The 17,193-nt window shown below is 41.9% G+C and overlaps 1 protein-coding gene and 1 pseudogene across 1 annotated transcript; both read left to right on the forward strand.

The window, feature by feature from the left end:
* The first annotated feature begins 765 nt into the window (after nt 1-765).
* Vsx1 (visual system homeobox 1) lies at nt 766-6,870 on the forward strand. The gene is made up of 5 exons (XM_026393060.2): nt 766-1,183; nt 3,435-3,513; nt 4,431-4,554; nt 5,429-5,609; nt 6,581-6,870. Exons 1-5 carry the CDS (start codon nt 766-768, stop codon nt 6,868-6,870), a joined length of 1,092 nt encoding a protein of 363 aa, XP_026248845.1.
* An 8,713-nt stretch (nt 6,871-15,583) lies between these two features.
* On the forward strand, nt 15,584-16,901 carry LOC113185794 (max-interacting protein 1 pseudogene; annotated as a pseudogene).
* The last annotated feature ends 292 nt before the right edge of the window (nt 16,902-17,193 follow it).

Consider the following 17,193-nt stretch of genomic DNA (forward strand, 5'->3'; position numbering starts at 1 on the left):
TAAAATACTGGTACACTACCAAAACAATATTCACTACTTAACTGAAATTCAAATTTCACTGGGACTCAAATATTTTTATTTGTTAAACCCAGTACATGCTCCATCATTTTAGCCCGCTTCAGTCCATTCAGGCCTCTACTTCTTGTCCCCAGATCCAGTAAGTTTGGGACCCCCTACAGCCTAATTAGAATTGGCAGGGGTGGGGTAAGAATTTGACAGGAAGTAGAGTGCCAAAGGATTAGATAAAGGTTTCCCACTCTTTTCCTCTTGGGGATTTTCAGGGAAGGTCTTCTGTGCTCAGGCAGTGGAGTTGGAGGGCTGGAAGGGGTCGTTTTAGCGGTGGGGTTGTGGTTGGGAATGGGACCCTGGATCTCGATGTGCAATTTGGTCCTGTCGGGGAGGGTTCATGACTGCCAGGAGTGGAGCCTCTTCCCCAAAGAGTCTGGAAAGAAGCAGAAGACCACACTAGGATGTGGAGCTTGCGGCTTTTAGAGGGATAGGCAGACACTACAGAGTCGTTGTTCTTTCCCTTTCCATCCTCCCGGGATTGGGGATGGGGTGGGTTAGGGGATTGCTGTAGGGCGGCTGGGAGGGCGGCGACTAAGGGGAGGGGACCTGGAGGCGTCCCCACTTCGCAGGATCCAAACGGTGACGCTGATTGGAGCCCTCCAGGCCTTCGTGCCCAGGTATAAAAAGCGTCTTCTGAGCTGAGCCTCGTCTGCAAGGGTGAACCACAGAGGATCTCGCCTCGCAGGCTAAGAGGCTATGACCGGACGGGACGCGCATTCGGATGGGCGCACCGGGAGTAGGGCGCTGGTACCGGGCGGTTCCTCCACCGGATCGCGTTCCCGGGGTTTCGCCATCACCGACCTGCTGGGCTTGGAGGCCGACCTGCCGGCACCCGCCGGTCCCGGGCCAGGATCAGGATGCGAGGGCCCAGTGACTACTCCGTGCCCGGGGCTCGGTGGCTCCTGCATAGCGCGCGGGGCTCTCCCGCTGGGGCTGGGCCTCCTCTGTGGCTTCAGCGCACAACCACCCGCTGCTGCTCGGGCGCCCTGCCTGCTCCTAGCCGACATGCCGTTCCTGCCACCTGGGGGACCAGAGCCTACTGCCCCGCAGGTCCCCGGCCGCCCGCCACCCGCTCTTGGCCGCCAGAAGCGCTGCGAGAGTGTCTCGACGTCCGGTAATCAGGCCCGCGCTTCCCGCCCCTGCCCCGGACCCGGGTGACTTTGAGCCGCGCAAGGGTAACACACCTTTGCCCAACTGCAGCCCTAGATCTCAGGGAATTTGGGATCCCAGAGGGAAGCCCAGCTGGGAGAGGCGTATTCGCGTAGCTGCAGCTGCCCTTTGCTGGACCCCAAATCCCTGCCTCTGCTCCGAAATCTGATCCCTGAATTGCTGCAGGGACGGCTACCATGGGTGCCAGATTGAACACTATAAGGAAACAAAATGGATCTTGGCGCCTCAGGAGCCGTCTTCCGACGGCTTTTTACTTGGCGGCTGGCTGGGACGAGCGTGAGTCGGGTAGGCCCGGGCATGACTTGTTCACCAGCAGTACAGAACCTGGTATCCTGAGGGTGAGCAACCATTTGTTGAACTGATTGAAACTAGTTACGGGTGCTTGAAGCGAGTTGGGCTTTGAGCCCTGGAACTGTCCGCCTTTACAAGGTGCTGAAAAAGGGAGTCCTGGCTCTCCCGCTGCTCTGCTCCCAATTCCAGTAAGAAAGAAAACAATCTCGCTGATTTCCCAGTACTTGTGCTTTGTTCGGAGCCCACCCGCTTCCTCAAAGAAGTAGAGGTGCATTTAGGGGGAAAGAGAAGGAATCAGTGAAATTCCATAAACAAGGAGAGCAGGGAATTAGGGTATGGGGGAAGGAAAAAGATAATTATGTACGAAAATGTAAGCTTAGAGGAAACTATTTGGAGAATCTAGAGCAGAGCATCCAGGCAGCCAAGTCAAAAAGAGTACCTTGTGTCTCACAGATAACAAAAGGAGGCATGCCAGGTCAGTGAGCAGGTGAGCACTGAGCCCTAAAAGGGCTTTATTTCAGGAATCTCTGTAAAATAAAAATGAAGCCCTCTATTGGTTGTTCCATTAAAAATTCAAAGGCCAGCCAGATGTGGTGACACACAACTGTAATCTCAGTTACCAAGGAGGCTGAAGCAGGACAGCCAGCCTAGACTGTGCAATTTAGGAACACTGCTTAAAATTAAAAGGGGGTGAGGAGGGAATAGTGACATAGCTTGGTGATAAAGCATCCCCAGGTTCGATTTCTAGTACCCTCTTTAAAAAAAAATCTAGGATGGATTCTTTCTTCTATGGGCACTAATAAAAACAAAAGGCAAAATGCATCCTATGCTGTGCAAGCATTTCAGGAAGATCTAGAGCAGAACTGTCCAATGGAAATAGTATGTGATCACATATTCAATAAAAAATTCTATCACCTTAAAAGGAAAAAACAGGTGAACTTAATTTAAATACTGTATTTTAATCCAATATATGCAAATATCATCATTGCAATATGATCAATATAAAACTATTTTATTTGGGGGGCACTAAATCTTCGAAATCACTGAATATTTTATATTTACGGCAGGTCTAAGTATAACTAACTACATTTCATGTGGTCAATAAACTTCTGTGTCTGATGATGACCAGATGAGACGGCACAACCTAAATTCTGTAACCAAAGCATAAAATTTTCTGATGACCTAATTGATGTAGGATCAAAACTAGTATTATTTTTTACTTTATTCATTTTTTGAATAATAATGCTTTCTCAGGATGAATCTGACAACTTTCCTTTCCAGCTAGATTTTTTAATACAATGGATATAAAAAGATAAGGCATAATAAAGTGATTCTTGAGATTTCAAGTTCATCTACAAATCATTTGGGCATACTTGTTAAGAATGAGTTTCCTGGATTCCAACTTTAGAGATTATGAATTGGTACATCAGGGTAAGGGTGCAGAATCCACAGGGATTCTTATGTCACACATCCTCAATCCTCCTTATGAGAAATCTTGCTGTAGAAGCAAACATGAAAAGGTGGGAGGCAGAGGGAGGTGGGTGAATTTAGGGGCTATGGGAGATAGAATATGCAATTAGTGGCTGATTAGCTTTGACTGCCACACAATTTGGGATTTGAATCTCAAACCATTTACTTTTTATGTGATCTTGAGCAAATTATCTAACATCTCTTTGCCTTTGTTTCTTCATATGTAAAAATAGGATCATAATAGTAGCTACTTATGAAGAATATTTGCGATAATGTATGGATAGTGACAGTGACCGGAGTCTGGGAATTGGTAAAATTCTAGCTCATATTGTTAAATACATTCCTAACAAATATGTTAACTCTCACATGAAAATCTAGGAAATAAAGTAAAAAATGTGATAAGCTTTTGAGTCCTTTTCTCATTGTGCCAGCAGATGAGGAAAGTCCACCTGAAGACAGGAGTGACCTGAAGGCATCTCCCACCCTAGGCAAGAGGAAGAAGCGGCGGCACAGGTATAGGGACAGGTTGTCCTTTCTGACCACTTTCCCCTAACATCTATGGGACCAGCATCTGAAAATTTATTGCTCTGATTTATAGCAGGCCCAGGGGCCTCCTGGTTGGCAGTAAAAAGGGCACAGCAACCATTTGCAGATAATTCTGCAGTTCCTAGAGGGCCACAAAGGACCACTTTGCATCATTTTAAAGACATGATTTTGTGGGTCTGTAAAATAGGTCTTGTCAGAAGAGTTGATGGAATTCATTAAGAAAGAGTTTAAAAACCAGATGCAATGGTACATGCCTGTAATCCCAGGTGGCTGAGGCAAGAGGATCCCAAGTTTAAGGCTAACTCAAACTTATCAAGAGCTGTTAAAAAAATAAATTAAAAAAAGGAATGGATGTAGCTCCTCTAGGTTCAATCCTGGTACTGGGGGGGGGGGATCCCAAAAGGCCTTTGGTTCAAACACCAGCACACACACACACACACACACACACCAAAAAAAAAAAAAAAAATCAAGAAAAACAGAAACACCTGAAGAATTCTGCTTTGAACAAAAATTTTCCAGAGACTAATCATTCAGATGTGGAATGTCCAGTTATCATAAAGGGGAATTTTTTGGGGGAAGGAGTGAGGAGGGATACTGGGGATTGAACCCAGGGGCAAACTATTATCAAGCTACATTCCCAGCCCTTTTTATTTTTTGAGTCAAGGTTTCCATTAAGTTGCTTGGGGTCTCACTAAGTTGCAGAGGCTGGCCTCAAACTTGTGATCCTCTTGCCTCAGCCTCCAGAGTCCCTGGAATTACAAGTATGCTCCACCACTACCCAGTATGAGATAGCTTTTGGGGTGAGGACTGGAAGGGTTAAGGCAGAAAAACATAGTTTCCCCTGTGGACATGTGCCCACACACATATTTTGGGTTTATCCACAGGACAGTTTTCACCGCTCACCAGCTGGAAGAGCTGGAGAAGGCATTCAGTGAGGCCCACTACCCTGATGTGTACGCTCGGGAAATGCTGGCTGTAAAAACTGAACTCCCTGAAGACCGAATTCAGGTATCTGGGGTTCCCCCTTCTGCTTCCCAAAGACATCCAGAGAATATGTCACTCCTGCACACAGTGAGCCAACCCATAGCCACTTCTAAATAGCCCAACTCAGTCCCCTTGGCTCCAACCCTGAGGGTCACTTAGCTAAAGGCACAATAAGCTTCCCTCTGACCCTCATGCCTTTTCTCTTATTATTTTTATTTATTGTTAGATCATTCTCAAAAATATGTGTGCTGCAACTAGAAACTACCTGAAGGTATATGGCTAAACACTCTCCACCTTATATCCTCAAAGAAATCATGTGTAACCCCATGTGACTCTTCTATACCTTGTGCTGTCTCATGTCATATATATATATATATATATATGAATATTCATGTGTATGTACATATATGTGCACACATATGTGCACTCACAGAGAATTTTATTCTTTGTCTTGTCAGATTTGCCACTAGTTTTTTTAAAGAGTTAAACTTCCAGAGCATCCAGTTATTAACAAAATATTTTTCATTAGAAATATCAGTAGCAATACAACCACTTAAGATTAGATTGGGTCATTGACCCAGTGGACTCTTTCCAATTAGTCATAACAATTTAGAAGATGCTGTAGTCAACCTGCTTCCACAATGTGGGAAAAAGTACTTCGCTTTTGTTTTTATCCTTCCTGACTCATTGGAAAACCAGAGTGGGTATCCCCACGGTGCTGAATCTCTGTGGGGTTGGAGGGAACATGGACATAGTCCTGAGAAGTTCCAGGAGCGTTGCTTTACGGTGGAGAGTTGGCTCTTTTTAGTTCAGGGACACACTGCAGCTTCTCCAAGTGCCCCTCTTCACGCTGTCTCTTCTTGTATGCCCTTCCGTCTCCTTCCCTTTCTCCAACCAGGTCTGGTTTCAAAACCGGAGGGCCAAGTGGCGCAAGCGGGAGAAGCGCTGGGGCGGCAGCAGTGTGATGGCGGAGTATGGGCTGTACGGCGCGATGGTGAGACACTGCATCCCGCTGCCGGACTCAGTGCTCAACTCCACAGAAGGCGGCCTTCGCGGCGCCTGTGCGCCCTGGCTCCTAGGTAAGCAGGAGGCGCAGAGATGCTGGGCGGGAGTTTCCATGAGGTCAGACAGACATTTGTGAAACGAAGCAGCATACATGCAATCAGATTAAAAGTCAGAATCTTGCATCTGATTTCTACTTAATTCCAATCCTAAACTATTGCCTTGTTTTTCATAGTTTAGGGCACATGGTAATTGGAAATGGGAGGGTTCAGAGCAATGAAAAGCTAGAGACAATCAACAGTGAAGTCAGGAGTTCTGGTCCCCATTCCTGCTTCTGCCATTAACAATCTACCATGTAGCTTTTCTGTTCCTTAGATTTTCCATACTAAAATAGTCTCTGCTGGAGCGGTTCAGACTTTGAGGTTGGATGGTATTCTGCCGTGGCCAGAGAGGAACAGGCACGGATAGCAGATTGGAAGAATGAATCACAAGATGAGCAACTGGGGTCAGATTAGTTAGGGGGATTATGGTGGTATTGTAGGTTGTGAAAGAGTTATTTTCTTTGTTCAGCAAACACTTTCTGAACACCCATTTGCCAGGTTCTACCTGAAGAACCAATGATTAATATAATCTTGATTTTGCCCTCAGGGCTAGAGAAACTAGAGAAAGAATTTGGGGGCAGGGAGCCAAGTCCAGTCATATGAAATCACACATGCAGGCAGGGGAGGGTGCTTGCTGGCATCCTCAGTACAAGAAAAGGGGTTCAGTGCCCAGTCACCATGTTATACAAGCAAAGGCCAAGTCACTGTGTCATCCAAACAAAGCACCTTTGCAGATGTTACAATTGGCAGACACCAGTTTTCAGCCCCTAATGGTGAGAGTCAATATGAGTGAATTCCCTACTTGACTCTCCTGTTGGCCCCACAGAGAGCTACTAACAGCATAATTCTAATGGAATTTATGAAACAATGATAGGAAGTGTACCTAATCACTGAATTTTAAAAATATTTTAGTACTAACTTTTTGAAAAAATTTTTTATTTTGCCAGGGATGCATAAAAAATCCACAGGAATGATAAGGAAACCAGGAAGTGAAGACAAATTGCCAGGACTCTGGGGCTCTGACCACCTCAAGGAAGGTTCTAGTGATAGTCAGGCAGGACATCAGAGAGGCTCAGACAAAGCCAGCCCTGAGAATGGCTTGGAAGATGTGGCCATTGATCTTTCCAGCTCTGCCAGGCAGGAGACCAAGAAAACACACCAGGCGGCCAGTGCTCAAGGATCCTCTGACTCCACTGGGGTAGAGGGGCTCCAGCCAGGGAAGGTTGGTGACCTATGAGATCCACAGGCCCCACCCACAAAGGCTGAAAGTGTGCTTATTTCTCACTGGCATTTTTCAAAAGACAACAGTGGTCTAAGACAAATACCTTCAGTTCAATTTTCTCTTAATGGTGTCAGGATAAAATGCAGGACCACTTGTTTTAAGAGGACAAATGGATGATTTAGGGACAATTCCTTTTTGTTCTAGAATGGAAACCATTTCTTAAAGGTACTGGGAACCAGTTCATTTGGTGTAAAAGTTTGATTCTGTTTTGTGGAACTTGGGCAGGCAGGATTGAAAGTTCAAAAGACGATTTACTGCTTGCTGCACATCATTTGAGATGTGGTTCAGGAGACTATGTAGATAAATAGGATAGGTCCTCACTCTAAATTAGAGAATAAATTATTTTTAACTTCCAGAAGAATCAGACATCTTTATAATGAAGACTCCAGAAAAATATATGAGTGAATTACATAGTATCTTCCTTCAACTTGGTGTTGGACATTTTATTTTTCATATTAGGCAATAATTTTGTGTTCCAAGTGTCATTTGGTAGGCTATACACATTGGAAGTCATAAACAACAAAGAAAGCCATTCTCCCCTTCACCTTCTGAAGTAGCTGGGACCATATTTAAACAATTGTTGAGATCTGGAAACAGTTTTCAAAGTTCAGACCGGGCTTCTTGATCTTCTTAAATTTATGTTTGAAAGCACTTTAGTGACTTGGTTTTCATGAACATTTCCTTTCCTGTATTTCCTTTGCCTACTTATTTATTATTTTAAAATAAACATTGTGTGGTGTGTTTGTTTCTGGAGTTCCTCCTTCCATTACACATGTGCATATCTCCACTATTGCTGATCCCTGGATGGGCTGTTTCTCTCCACTTGTCCCTTTTCAATCTCTTAACAACCAAAGCATTTTATCCTTTAGACTGCAGAAATTACTCTGGGTTGCTTTGTAAACTACTGTGGGGCAACAGTCATGTTTAATTCATTCACCTTTTGGAGTTCAGAGCCCCGAGAGAGGTTCCTTCTAATGGGGACAGTGTGGAGCTTCATGAAGAAGGGATTACAGGTGTGCACCACTATGCCAGACTGAATACGATATTCTGAACCTAAATAGAATTTGGCATTTAAAATCCAAGTGTAATTTTTTTAAACAATTTTAATTGTGTATAGACACACTACCTTTATTTTATTCGTTTTTTTTTTTTTTTTAATGTGGTGCAGAGAATTGAACCCAGTGCCTCTTAGGTGCTAGGCAAGTACTCTACTGCTGAGCCACAACCCCAGCCCCACAAATGTAATTTTTTAAATTTATTTTTTATTTTTTATTTTTTTTTTTAAAGAGAGAGTGAGAGAGGAGAGAGAGAGAGAGAGAGAGAGAGAGAGAGAGAGAGAGAAATTTTTAATATTTATTTTTTAGTTCTCGGCGGACACAACATCTTTGTTGGTATGTGGTGCTGAGGATCGAACCCGGGCCGCACGCATGCCAGGCGAGCGCGCTACCGCTGAGCCACATCCCCAGCCCCATTAAATTTATTTTTAAATTTTCAATTCTTATTTTTGGCACCAGGGATTGAACCAGGTGTACCTTACCAGTAAGCTGCATCCCCAGCCCTTTTTATTTTTATTTTTTTAGTTTTGTGACAGGGTCTTGCTAAGTTGATGAGGCTGGCCTTGAATTTGTGAACTTCCTGCTTCAGCCTTCCAAGTCACTGGGATTCCAGGTGTGTGCCACTGCACCTGGCTAGCACTGAAGTTTTGAAGGATGCAGATCACTCATTTCATAGAATGTCCCTTCATTTTAGGACTGTCTACTGTTTCTTCACATTTGTACATTTTTGGCAAGAATGCTACTGACGTGAATTTAAAAAGGTTGACTCTGGACTGAGTGGTAGCTCAGTGGTAGAGAGCTTGCCTTAAATGTATAAGGCCCTAACTTCCATCCCCAGCACTGCAGAATAAATAAAGTAAAACAAAGATTGATGGCCAGGCATGGAGGTGCATTCCTTAATCCCAGCTACACACAAGGCTGAGGCAGGAGGATTGCATATGATTTGATACAGTCTTTTTTAAAATGAAGGAATTAATTGGCATGTATTTTGGAAGTAAGCAGGCATGCCAATTGTTTTTGAACTCCATTGAGTGGGCCAGGAATTTAGAAATGCTATGAATGGTTTAGGAATGAATCGTTTCTGTCTAGGACAGTAAATACTCAGGCATTTAATGACTTGCTGTCCTAAAAATTCAATTTTTTTTCTTTTAAAGTGCTATGGATTGAACCCAGGGCCTCACACATGCTAGAAAAGTGCTCTACCACTGAACTACATCCCTAGCTCCAGAGTCCAAATTTTATGTGCTTTGCAGGACCAGAATCCTAGTTTTCTTTCTGCTCTGTGTTCCCTATTTCTGAGCTTATGCCAAGCATGTCCAGACGTTCCCAAACCACTGTGGCTACTGCTGTTGAAATTCTTGGGACCTCACTTTGCTAGCTGAGTAGGATTCTCAGGGGCCAAAAAGGTTTACACAGTCCTGAAGATGGGAGCAAAACTTTGTCCTAAGTATATAGCAATTTCCCTCTTGTTTTACGGGAGACCTGCCTCTCCAAGAGCTTCTATGAAATACTCTATCTAGTTTCTAATTCAAACTTCATTGAGGATTGTATTTACAGGACCAATTTTTGACTGAATATTGATTTTATCAGAATGCACACAAACTCCACCACACCCTGTTATTGCATGATTACTATTATGTTTTGGATCTGAGTGTCCCCAAAGGCACTGGTCACCAGCCTGTGGTGCTATTCATGACAATTGGCTCCACCTGCTGGCAAGCATGGTTAATATACGTTTACCTTGACGATGCTTAGTATCCATTTAAATTTATACAAATCATTGTCCTTAGAGGAATTTCTATGCTTTTCTAAGCTAAGTCTTCTAACTCTCTCTCAAAATCACCAGCCATGGTCTTTTCCTCTCTGAGCCCTGATCTTAACCCAGAGCTTGATGTCTTTAGTCACATAATTATCTGGTTTTCCATCTTTCCAGGCTTTGCAGTGTTCTGTATCATTGACATTTTAGGACTCTCCTTTCACTCCCTTCCACCAAGGATCACCTATACTTCATCTTTTCCTTTTATTTCCTTTTAAAAACAAATTAATTGCTGGGGACTGTGGCACATGCTTGTAATCTCAGCTACTTGGGAAGCTGAAGCAGGAGGACCACACGTTTGAGGTCAGCCTCAGCAATTTAGTAATATCTTGTCGCAAATAAAAAATAAAAAGGACTGGGGATGTAGCTCAACGGCAAAGTAACCCTGGTTTCTGTCCCTAGTGCAAAAAAATATAATAATAAATGAAATAAAAATTAAAAATTGATTACAATTTTAATTCACAAAATGTTTATATTTATGGTGCACAATGTGAAGTTTTAATATATGTATATATTCTGGAATGACTAAATGAAACTAATTAACTTATGCATCACCTCTCTTACTTAATCTTTTTTTTATGTGTGAGAACATTAACAATCTAATTTTTTAAAAAATGACACAGAGATCCATGATGTTAAAGACATTATGCTTTAATATTCGTTTTACAGTCTTACTCATTTCATTCTAGTGAGATAAAATATTGACTACAGGGAGATTCAGAAAGTTACAATGAAAACCATTTTTAAATCACAATGACTTTGTAGAAATCACTTTTTATGATAAGAGTTACATAAAAAGTTTTTTTCTTCCTTCTTGGAATTACCAATGTTTATATAGGCATATCTATACTTTTAACAATTTTATTGAAATATAATTAGCATCAATCAACTATAAAGGGAATAATTTAATAAGTTTTGACATATATATATATATATGTCAAAACTTATTAAATTATTATATATATATACACACTTGCTACAATAAAAATAATGAACATTTTAAACCTCTCCCCAAATTTCCTCATTCCTTTTTAAATCCATCCTTTCCTACATTATCTCCTTCTACAACAGTCCCCAGACAACCAATGACTTTCCTTCATTGTAGATTAATTAGTAGTTCCTGAAAATTTATATAAAGGGGATCATAATAATCATGTTCTTTTTAAAATGGAGGTGTCTGGGTTCTTTAACAAGACTTGAGATTTATCCACATTGTTGAATATATCAATAGGTCATTCCATCTTATTACTAAGTAGTATTCCATTGTATGGATGTACCATTCATCTGTTGGTGAACTTTTGAATAATTTCCAGTTTGGGGATATAAAAATAAAAATAAAAACTTTGGGCATTTGTATACAAGTCTTTGTGTGTGCATCTTGGATAAATATCTTGTGTGGAGAGGTTGGTATATAACTATTTCAGAAACAGCAAAGCTTTTAAAAAATTTTGCTCTAATATATGCCCTCCAACAGCATAAGAAATTTTCAGTTGTTCCTCATCTTCATCACAAGTTTGTATGGTCTGTTTTTAATTTGGTCATTTTAATGGATGAGGGTTTTCTATATTTTATTTGTTTGTGTTTTAGGTGTCACATTCAAGGTTTTAACTTGAATTTCTCTGGTAATGAATGATACCAAGCAATTTTTTAATGTGCTTTTAACCATTTATATATCTTCTTTTGTAAATCATTTGTTCACACTTTTTGTCCATTTTTTTAAAAAAAATTGGATTATTTGCTTTTTGCTATTAAGTTGTAGTTTTGTACATTTTGGATACAAGTTCCTTTTCTGTTATATGTGTTACAAAGTTTTTCTTCTAGTCTGAGGTTTGCTTTATTCTTTTGTTTGTTTGTTTGTTTGTTTGTTTTGGCTTTGGCAGTATTTGGAGATTGAACTCAGGTCCTTGCTTATTCGAGGCAAATACCCTACCACTGAGTTATATCTCTAGTCTTTTTTTGTTTTATTTTGAGACAAGGTTTCACTAAGTTGCCAAGCTGGCTTTGAACTTGCTATCCTCCTGTGTCAGCTTCCCAAGTAGGTGGGTTACAGGCATGACCACCACACCTGGTTTTCAAAGTTATAGAATTGCTTTGGAATATTCATCAAATTAATTGATAATGCAGTTGTGTGTGTATTTCTGGACTTTCTATACTGTACCATTGACCTAAATGTCTTTTACTTCCAACAATGTCAAACTGTCTGTATTAATATAGATTTACAGTAAGTTTTATTATCTTTGTATTAATATAGATTTATAGTAGGTTTTATTATCAAGTATTAGAAATCCTTCAGCAATTTTATTCTTTTTGAAAATTTTTTGGTTATTCTAGAACAGGGGAGGAACAGATCCTTATAACAAAAGATAGATTAATAAGAGAAAAGTATTTTAACAAAGGTATTTTAACATACAATTTCATCTAAAAGTGGGAGATACCCAGGGAATGAGTAGTTCTCAAAGAAGTGATGTTAAATTTGTTTATGCAGCATCACTAACAAAGTACAGTAAATTTTTTTGAGAAATGATAAGGCAAAGGAAAAAGACTTCACACCTCTCTCTCTCTCTCTCTCTCTCTCTCTCTCTCTCTCTCTCTCTCTCTAAATGAGGCAATACCAAGATGCTTGTGATCTCCCCAAAGTGCAATGCTCTTGTAGGGGAAGTAAGACTTTGCCTCTACCTGCTGAGAGTTTGATGACTTAGTTGATGAAATAAGCTTACAGTGAGCAAATTAATTCTAGGGAAGGTATATTAATTTATTACATACATTGGAGCATTACATAAAAGAAAAGTAAATACTGTAAAACCCAGCAAGATCTAGAAGTTTATATGAACTCTTTGTAGGGGAGAATAAATTATTTCTGCTAAAGATGAAAGGGTCCTCAGCCTGTGACAAAATCTGTGTGGGCGTGCGTGGTGTTGATCACCAGGATTCTCCTGTGATACTGTTCATCTTCTCTAGTTGATTAGATTCTGTCAACCATGCAGAGTGACTGTGGCATGGTTCTTCGTTTTATAAAATGAGGCTGAGTCCAAATGAAATCCAATTGCAGATGAAGAGGAATTTTAATGATTTTTCTGAACTCAGAGAACTCAGGTTACTGACTTTTCCTTCCCACAAGTGCATCTCGTTGTTTTTAAAATTACAATAAGTCTAGTTTTACAGATCTAGGCCTTATTTCTGATTCTAGAATTGCATAGCAGTCTGGACCCAAATTTGGTTTAGAATGTTGGTTTCAGTGGTCTTAGTCCAGAGAAGGCCAGCTCCATTCCTCGGGGCTCGAGGTGAGGCTATATATCACGACGGAGTGTGTGGCAGAAGGAAGCAGCTCACATCATGGTGATCAAGAAGCAGAGAGCACAATCTAATCTGAGATTTTCAGGAACAAAATCTCTATTATTATATGTTGATATTAGCTGTGATTACCATGTTGTATTATGGATCTCTTAAACTCATTCCTATGGACTCACTGATATTTTCTATCCTTTAATCAGTCACACCATTTCTCTTCTAGTTCCCTCTTCAACACACTGCCAGTTTTGTACAATGACTAAAGTTTCATTCAATCCTGAGTAAAGGAATTAGGGCTGCCGTTGAGGGTGTGTGCGTGTGTGTGTGTGTGTGTGTGCGCGCACACACACACACACACACATCTATGCCCACACACATGCACGAAGTTGGGGGATCATTCTAGGATCTCTCTCTTTCTTTAAATATTTTTTAGTTAGCAATAGACCTTTACTTTATTTATTTATATGTGGTGCTGAGAATTGAACCCAGTGCCTCACACATGCTAGGCAAGCGCTCTACCACTGAGCCACAACCTCAGCTCCTAGGATATCTTTTAAGATCATTCATAGAAAGCTCCTGGAAGACCAAGGATTCTATAATAATTATCAGTTAAGCCCAGTATTGCAAGGAAGTGTTATTTTACCAAGTAACACAATGAGAAGTTCTTCCAAAAATTTCTGGTGGGGACATTCCTGTGCCCCATGTCACATCTTCTTGTGACATTTTTACTCCAGCCATTGCTGCAGTAGCTAGTCTTCAACCTGCCCAGAGTTTCTCTGACTTTGAGGTTTGGATGCCATGGCAGCTTCTCTGAGTGACCTGGAAGAACTTCCTTGCAGGGAGTCCACAGCACATGAGCAACTCATGAAGAGCATGGTAAATTCCTGAAATAAATGCTCCCCTCTCTATCCCCATGATGGAGAACTCAAAAATTATTCAGTACATACAACGTGAAGGTTCTGGTGGGTCCCAACCCTAGTTGCCCATGGCAGTGACAAACTGGAAAATGAATCCTTGCTTAGTGTTCTCTCCTTCCTGTCTTACACTCCTCAGTCCCCCACTCCTTTCCCTGGATCACCTCCCACGCCAAGCTACCTGCTCCAAAGACCCATCTCAGGCAAAGGTGGGGTAGGGGATGGGAAGAAGGTTGGAAGGAGGGTAGAGGGTAAGGGGTAGGAGGGTCTACAATCCTAGCCACGATAGAAAGTATAATGGAACCTGAAATAACTATCTTAATGACCTAAAAATTCCATCTGCACACAGAAACTGGTTTTACCGAATTCTGTTTTGAAGGCAAAGAATCCAATCAACCACTTTTATGAATTTGAATGATTCCTATTGTCCAATCTTTAAGAGACAGTTTTGGGGTTGTGTATACATGCACTGAAAATAATGTTGTCAACTTGTCTGCCTGTCCTTACATCTCTGTCCATTTTTGCTCATATTTTTAGAGTCACATTATTAAGTATATGCAAGTTAACATTGACTTCTTGGTGAACATTGACTGTATGTCATTTCCTTTTTATCTTTCCTCTTACATTTTGTGTTACTGTTCATTCTGTGTGATATTTATTTATTTGTATGTGTGTGTGTATTACTAGGGATTGAACCCAGAGGTGCTCTACTACTCAACCATATCCTCAGCCCTTTTTTATTTTTCATTTGAGACAGGGACTTATTAAGTTGCTGAGGCTGGCCTTGAACTTTCAATCCTCCTGCCTAAGCCTCCCAAGTAGCTGGGATTACCGCACCTGGCTGGTAAATATTTTCTCTTTCCCCTAGCAACGTTCCTGAAAGTTTTAGATTTAGTTATGTATATTGAGAAGTATATTGAGAAGTAGTTGGGACTTTTAAAAATCCATTCCAACAACCTTTTCTTTTAACCAGAGAAGTTGTTCTATTTACAGCAATTTTAATTGTTGATATTTGAAAATTTGCTTTCATAAATTTATTTTTTACATTTTTAGTTTTTTTCTCCCTTTTTTCTTTTGCAATTTCCATTTTATCCATCTTTCAGATTTTTTTGGTTCCATTTCCTACTCTACTAGATTAGAAGTTATATATTCTGCTTGTAAGTGGTTAACCTAGAAAATTTAACAGGCATATTAAATTTAAAATTTTGTGGGGTATGGTGGTATTTGCCTGTAATTACAATTACTCAGAAAGCGGAGGCCAGAGAATCACAAGTTGGAGGCTATCCTGGGCAATTTAGCAAGACCCTGTCTCAAAATAAAAATAAAAATAAAAAGGGGTGGGGATGTTGCTCAATAGAGTGCCCCTGGGTTTAATCCCCAGCACTGAAAAAATATTAATTTAAAACTACCCTAAATAGGAAGGGGCGGGAGGAGGCGGGCCAGAGCGCTGCTCCCGCCCTCCCCCGTGCTCGCCCGGAGAGGTAAACAAACCGCGCGGGCTGCAGGCTGCGCGGCGGGCTCGGCGGAGGCGGCGGGGGCGGCGGAGAGCGCGCCCAGCAGCGGCCGGGCTGGCCCGCCCGCCCGCGGCACAAGTCCCGGGACGGCGCGGGGCTGTAGCCGCCTGTGGCGCCTCCTGTCGGCCAGGGACGGGAGCGCGGAGTAGCCGGGTCGCCACTCGCGGTGCCCGTGGAGCGGGTGCGGATGATCAACGTGCAGCGCCTGCTGGAGGCCGCCGAGTTTTTGGAGCGCCGGGAGCGAGAGTGTGAACATGGCTACGCCTCATCATTCCCCTCCATGCCGAACCCCCGGCTACAGCATTCAAAGCCCCCACGGAGGTTGAGCCGGGCACAGAAACACAGCAGCGGGAGCAGCACCACCAGCACTGCCAACAGATCCACACATAATGAGCTGGAAAAGAACCGACGAGCTCATCTGCGCCTGTGTTTAGAACGCTTAAAAGTTCTGATTCCACTAGGACCAGACTGCACCAGGCACACAACACTTGGTTTGCTCCGTAAAGCCAAAGCACACATCAAGAAACTTGAAGAAGCTGAAAGGAAAAGCCAGCACCAGCTTGAGAACTTGGAAGGAGAACAGAGATTTTTAAAGCGGCGACTGGAACAGCTGCAGGGTCCTCAAGAAATGGAACGAATACGAATGGACAGCATTGGATCAACTATTTCTTCAGATCGTTCTGATTCAGAGCGAGAGGAGATTGAAGTGGATGTTGAAAGCACAGAGTTCTCCCATGGAGAAGTGGACAATATAAGTACCACCAGCATCAGTGACATTGATGACCACAGCAGCCTGCAGAGTATTGGGAGTGATGAGGATTACTCCAGTGCCAGTGTCAAACTTTCGTTCACTTCCTAGAACCCAGCATGACATAATAGTGCAGAGCAAAATATTCACTGGGCCAATTCAGTACAATCTCTTAAATTGGGTTCATGATGCAGTCTCCTCTATAAAGCTAAACAAAACTATACTTGAACAAAGGGTCAGAAGACCTGTATTTAAGCAAATAACTTAGCAAAAAGTGGGGTAGAGCCTCCCCAGCAGAACAAATATATTCAGAATATTCACATTGGAAAAATCACAATTTCTAATGGCAATGGAAAACTTGTGTGAAATTATCTTGATTTGATCTAATTGATTTCAAAGAGGACACTGGAGATTCCATCCTCTTTTTCTAGTTTGCTCATACTACGTTGAGTAGACACATTTAAAGATGGGATTATGAACCCTTCCTGAGCTTTATGGCCCTAGGGAAAAAAAAATCAAACCTGTAGTAAAGAAAAGATAATCAGGCATTAATCTTGGATAGCTAAGGAGCTATTAAAACTCAGCCTGGGACAGTTTATCATGAAGCCTGTGGATGATCAATTATTTAAAACAAAAATGGAACAAACCCAAACTCATTTCATGCTCTACAAAAGGAGAGACTCCCATGAAGCCTTTTGAAAGGGATCATCATGCAGCTCAGCTTTCTGTTGAATTCCATGCTAAACAAGCTAACCTTATCCTGCATTGTTAGCACTAGGGCACCCAACTGCCATCTCGCCAGCCCGAGGCCTAAGGACTGCATGGGGGCAGTCCATGCATAACAGCCTCTATCACACAAGGCCTATGAGTATGGATTGGGGAGCCAAAAGGAAAAAGCTCCATGTGCCTGTGTCTGCATGGGTCAGAAGAGTTGTGCACGCAG

This window comes from Urocitellus parryii, chromosome 6, assembly GCF_045843805.1.
Source record: "Urocitellus parryii isolate mUroPar1 chromosome 6, mUroPar1.hap1, whole genome shotgun sequence".
Lineage (NCBI taxonomy): Eukaryota > Metazoa > Chordata > Mammalia > Rodentia > Sciuridae > Urocitellus > Urocitellus parryii.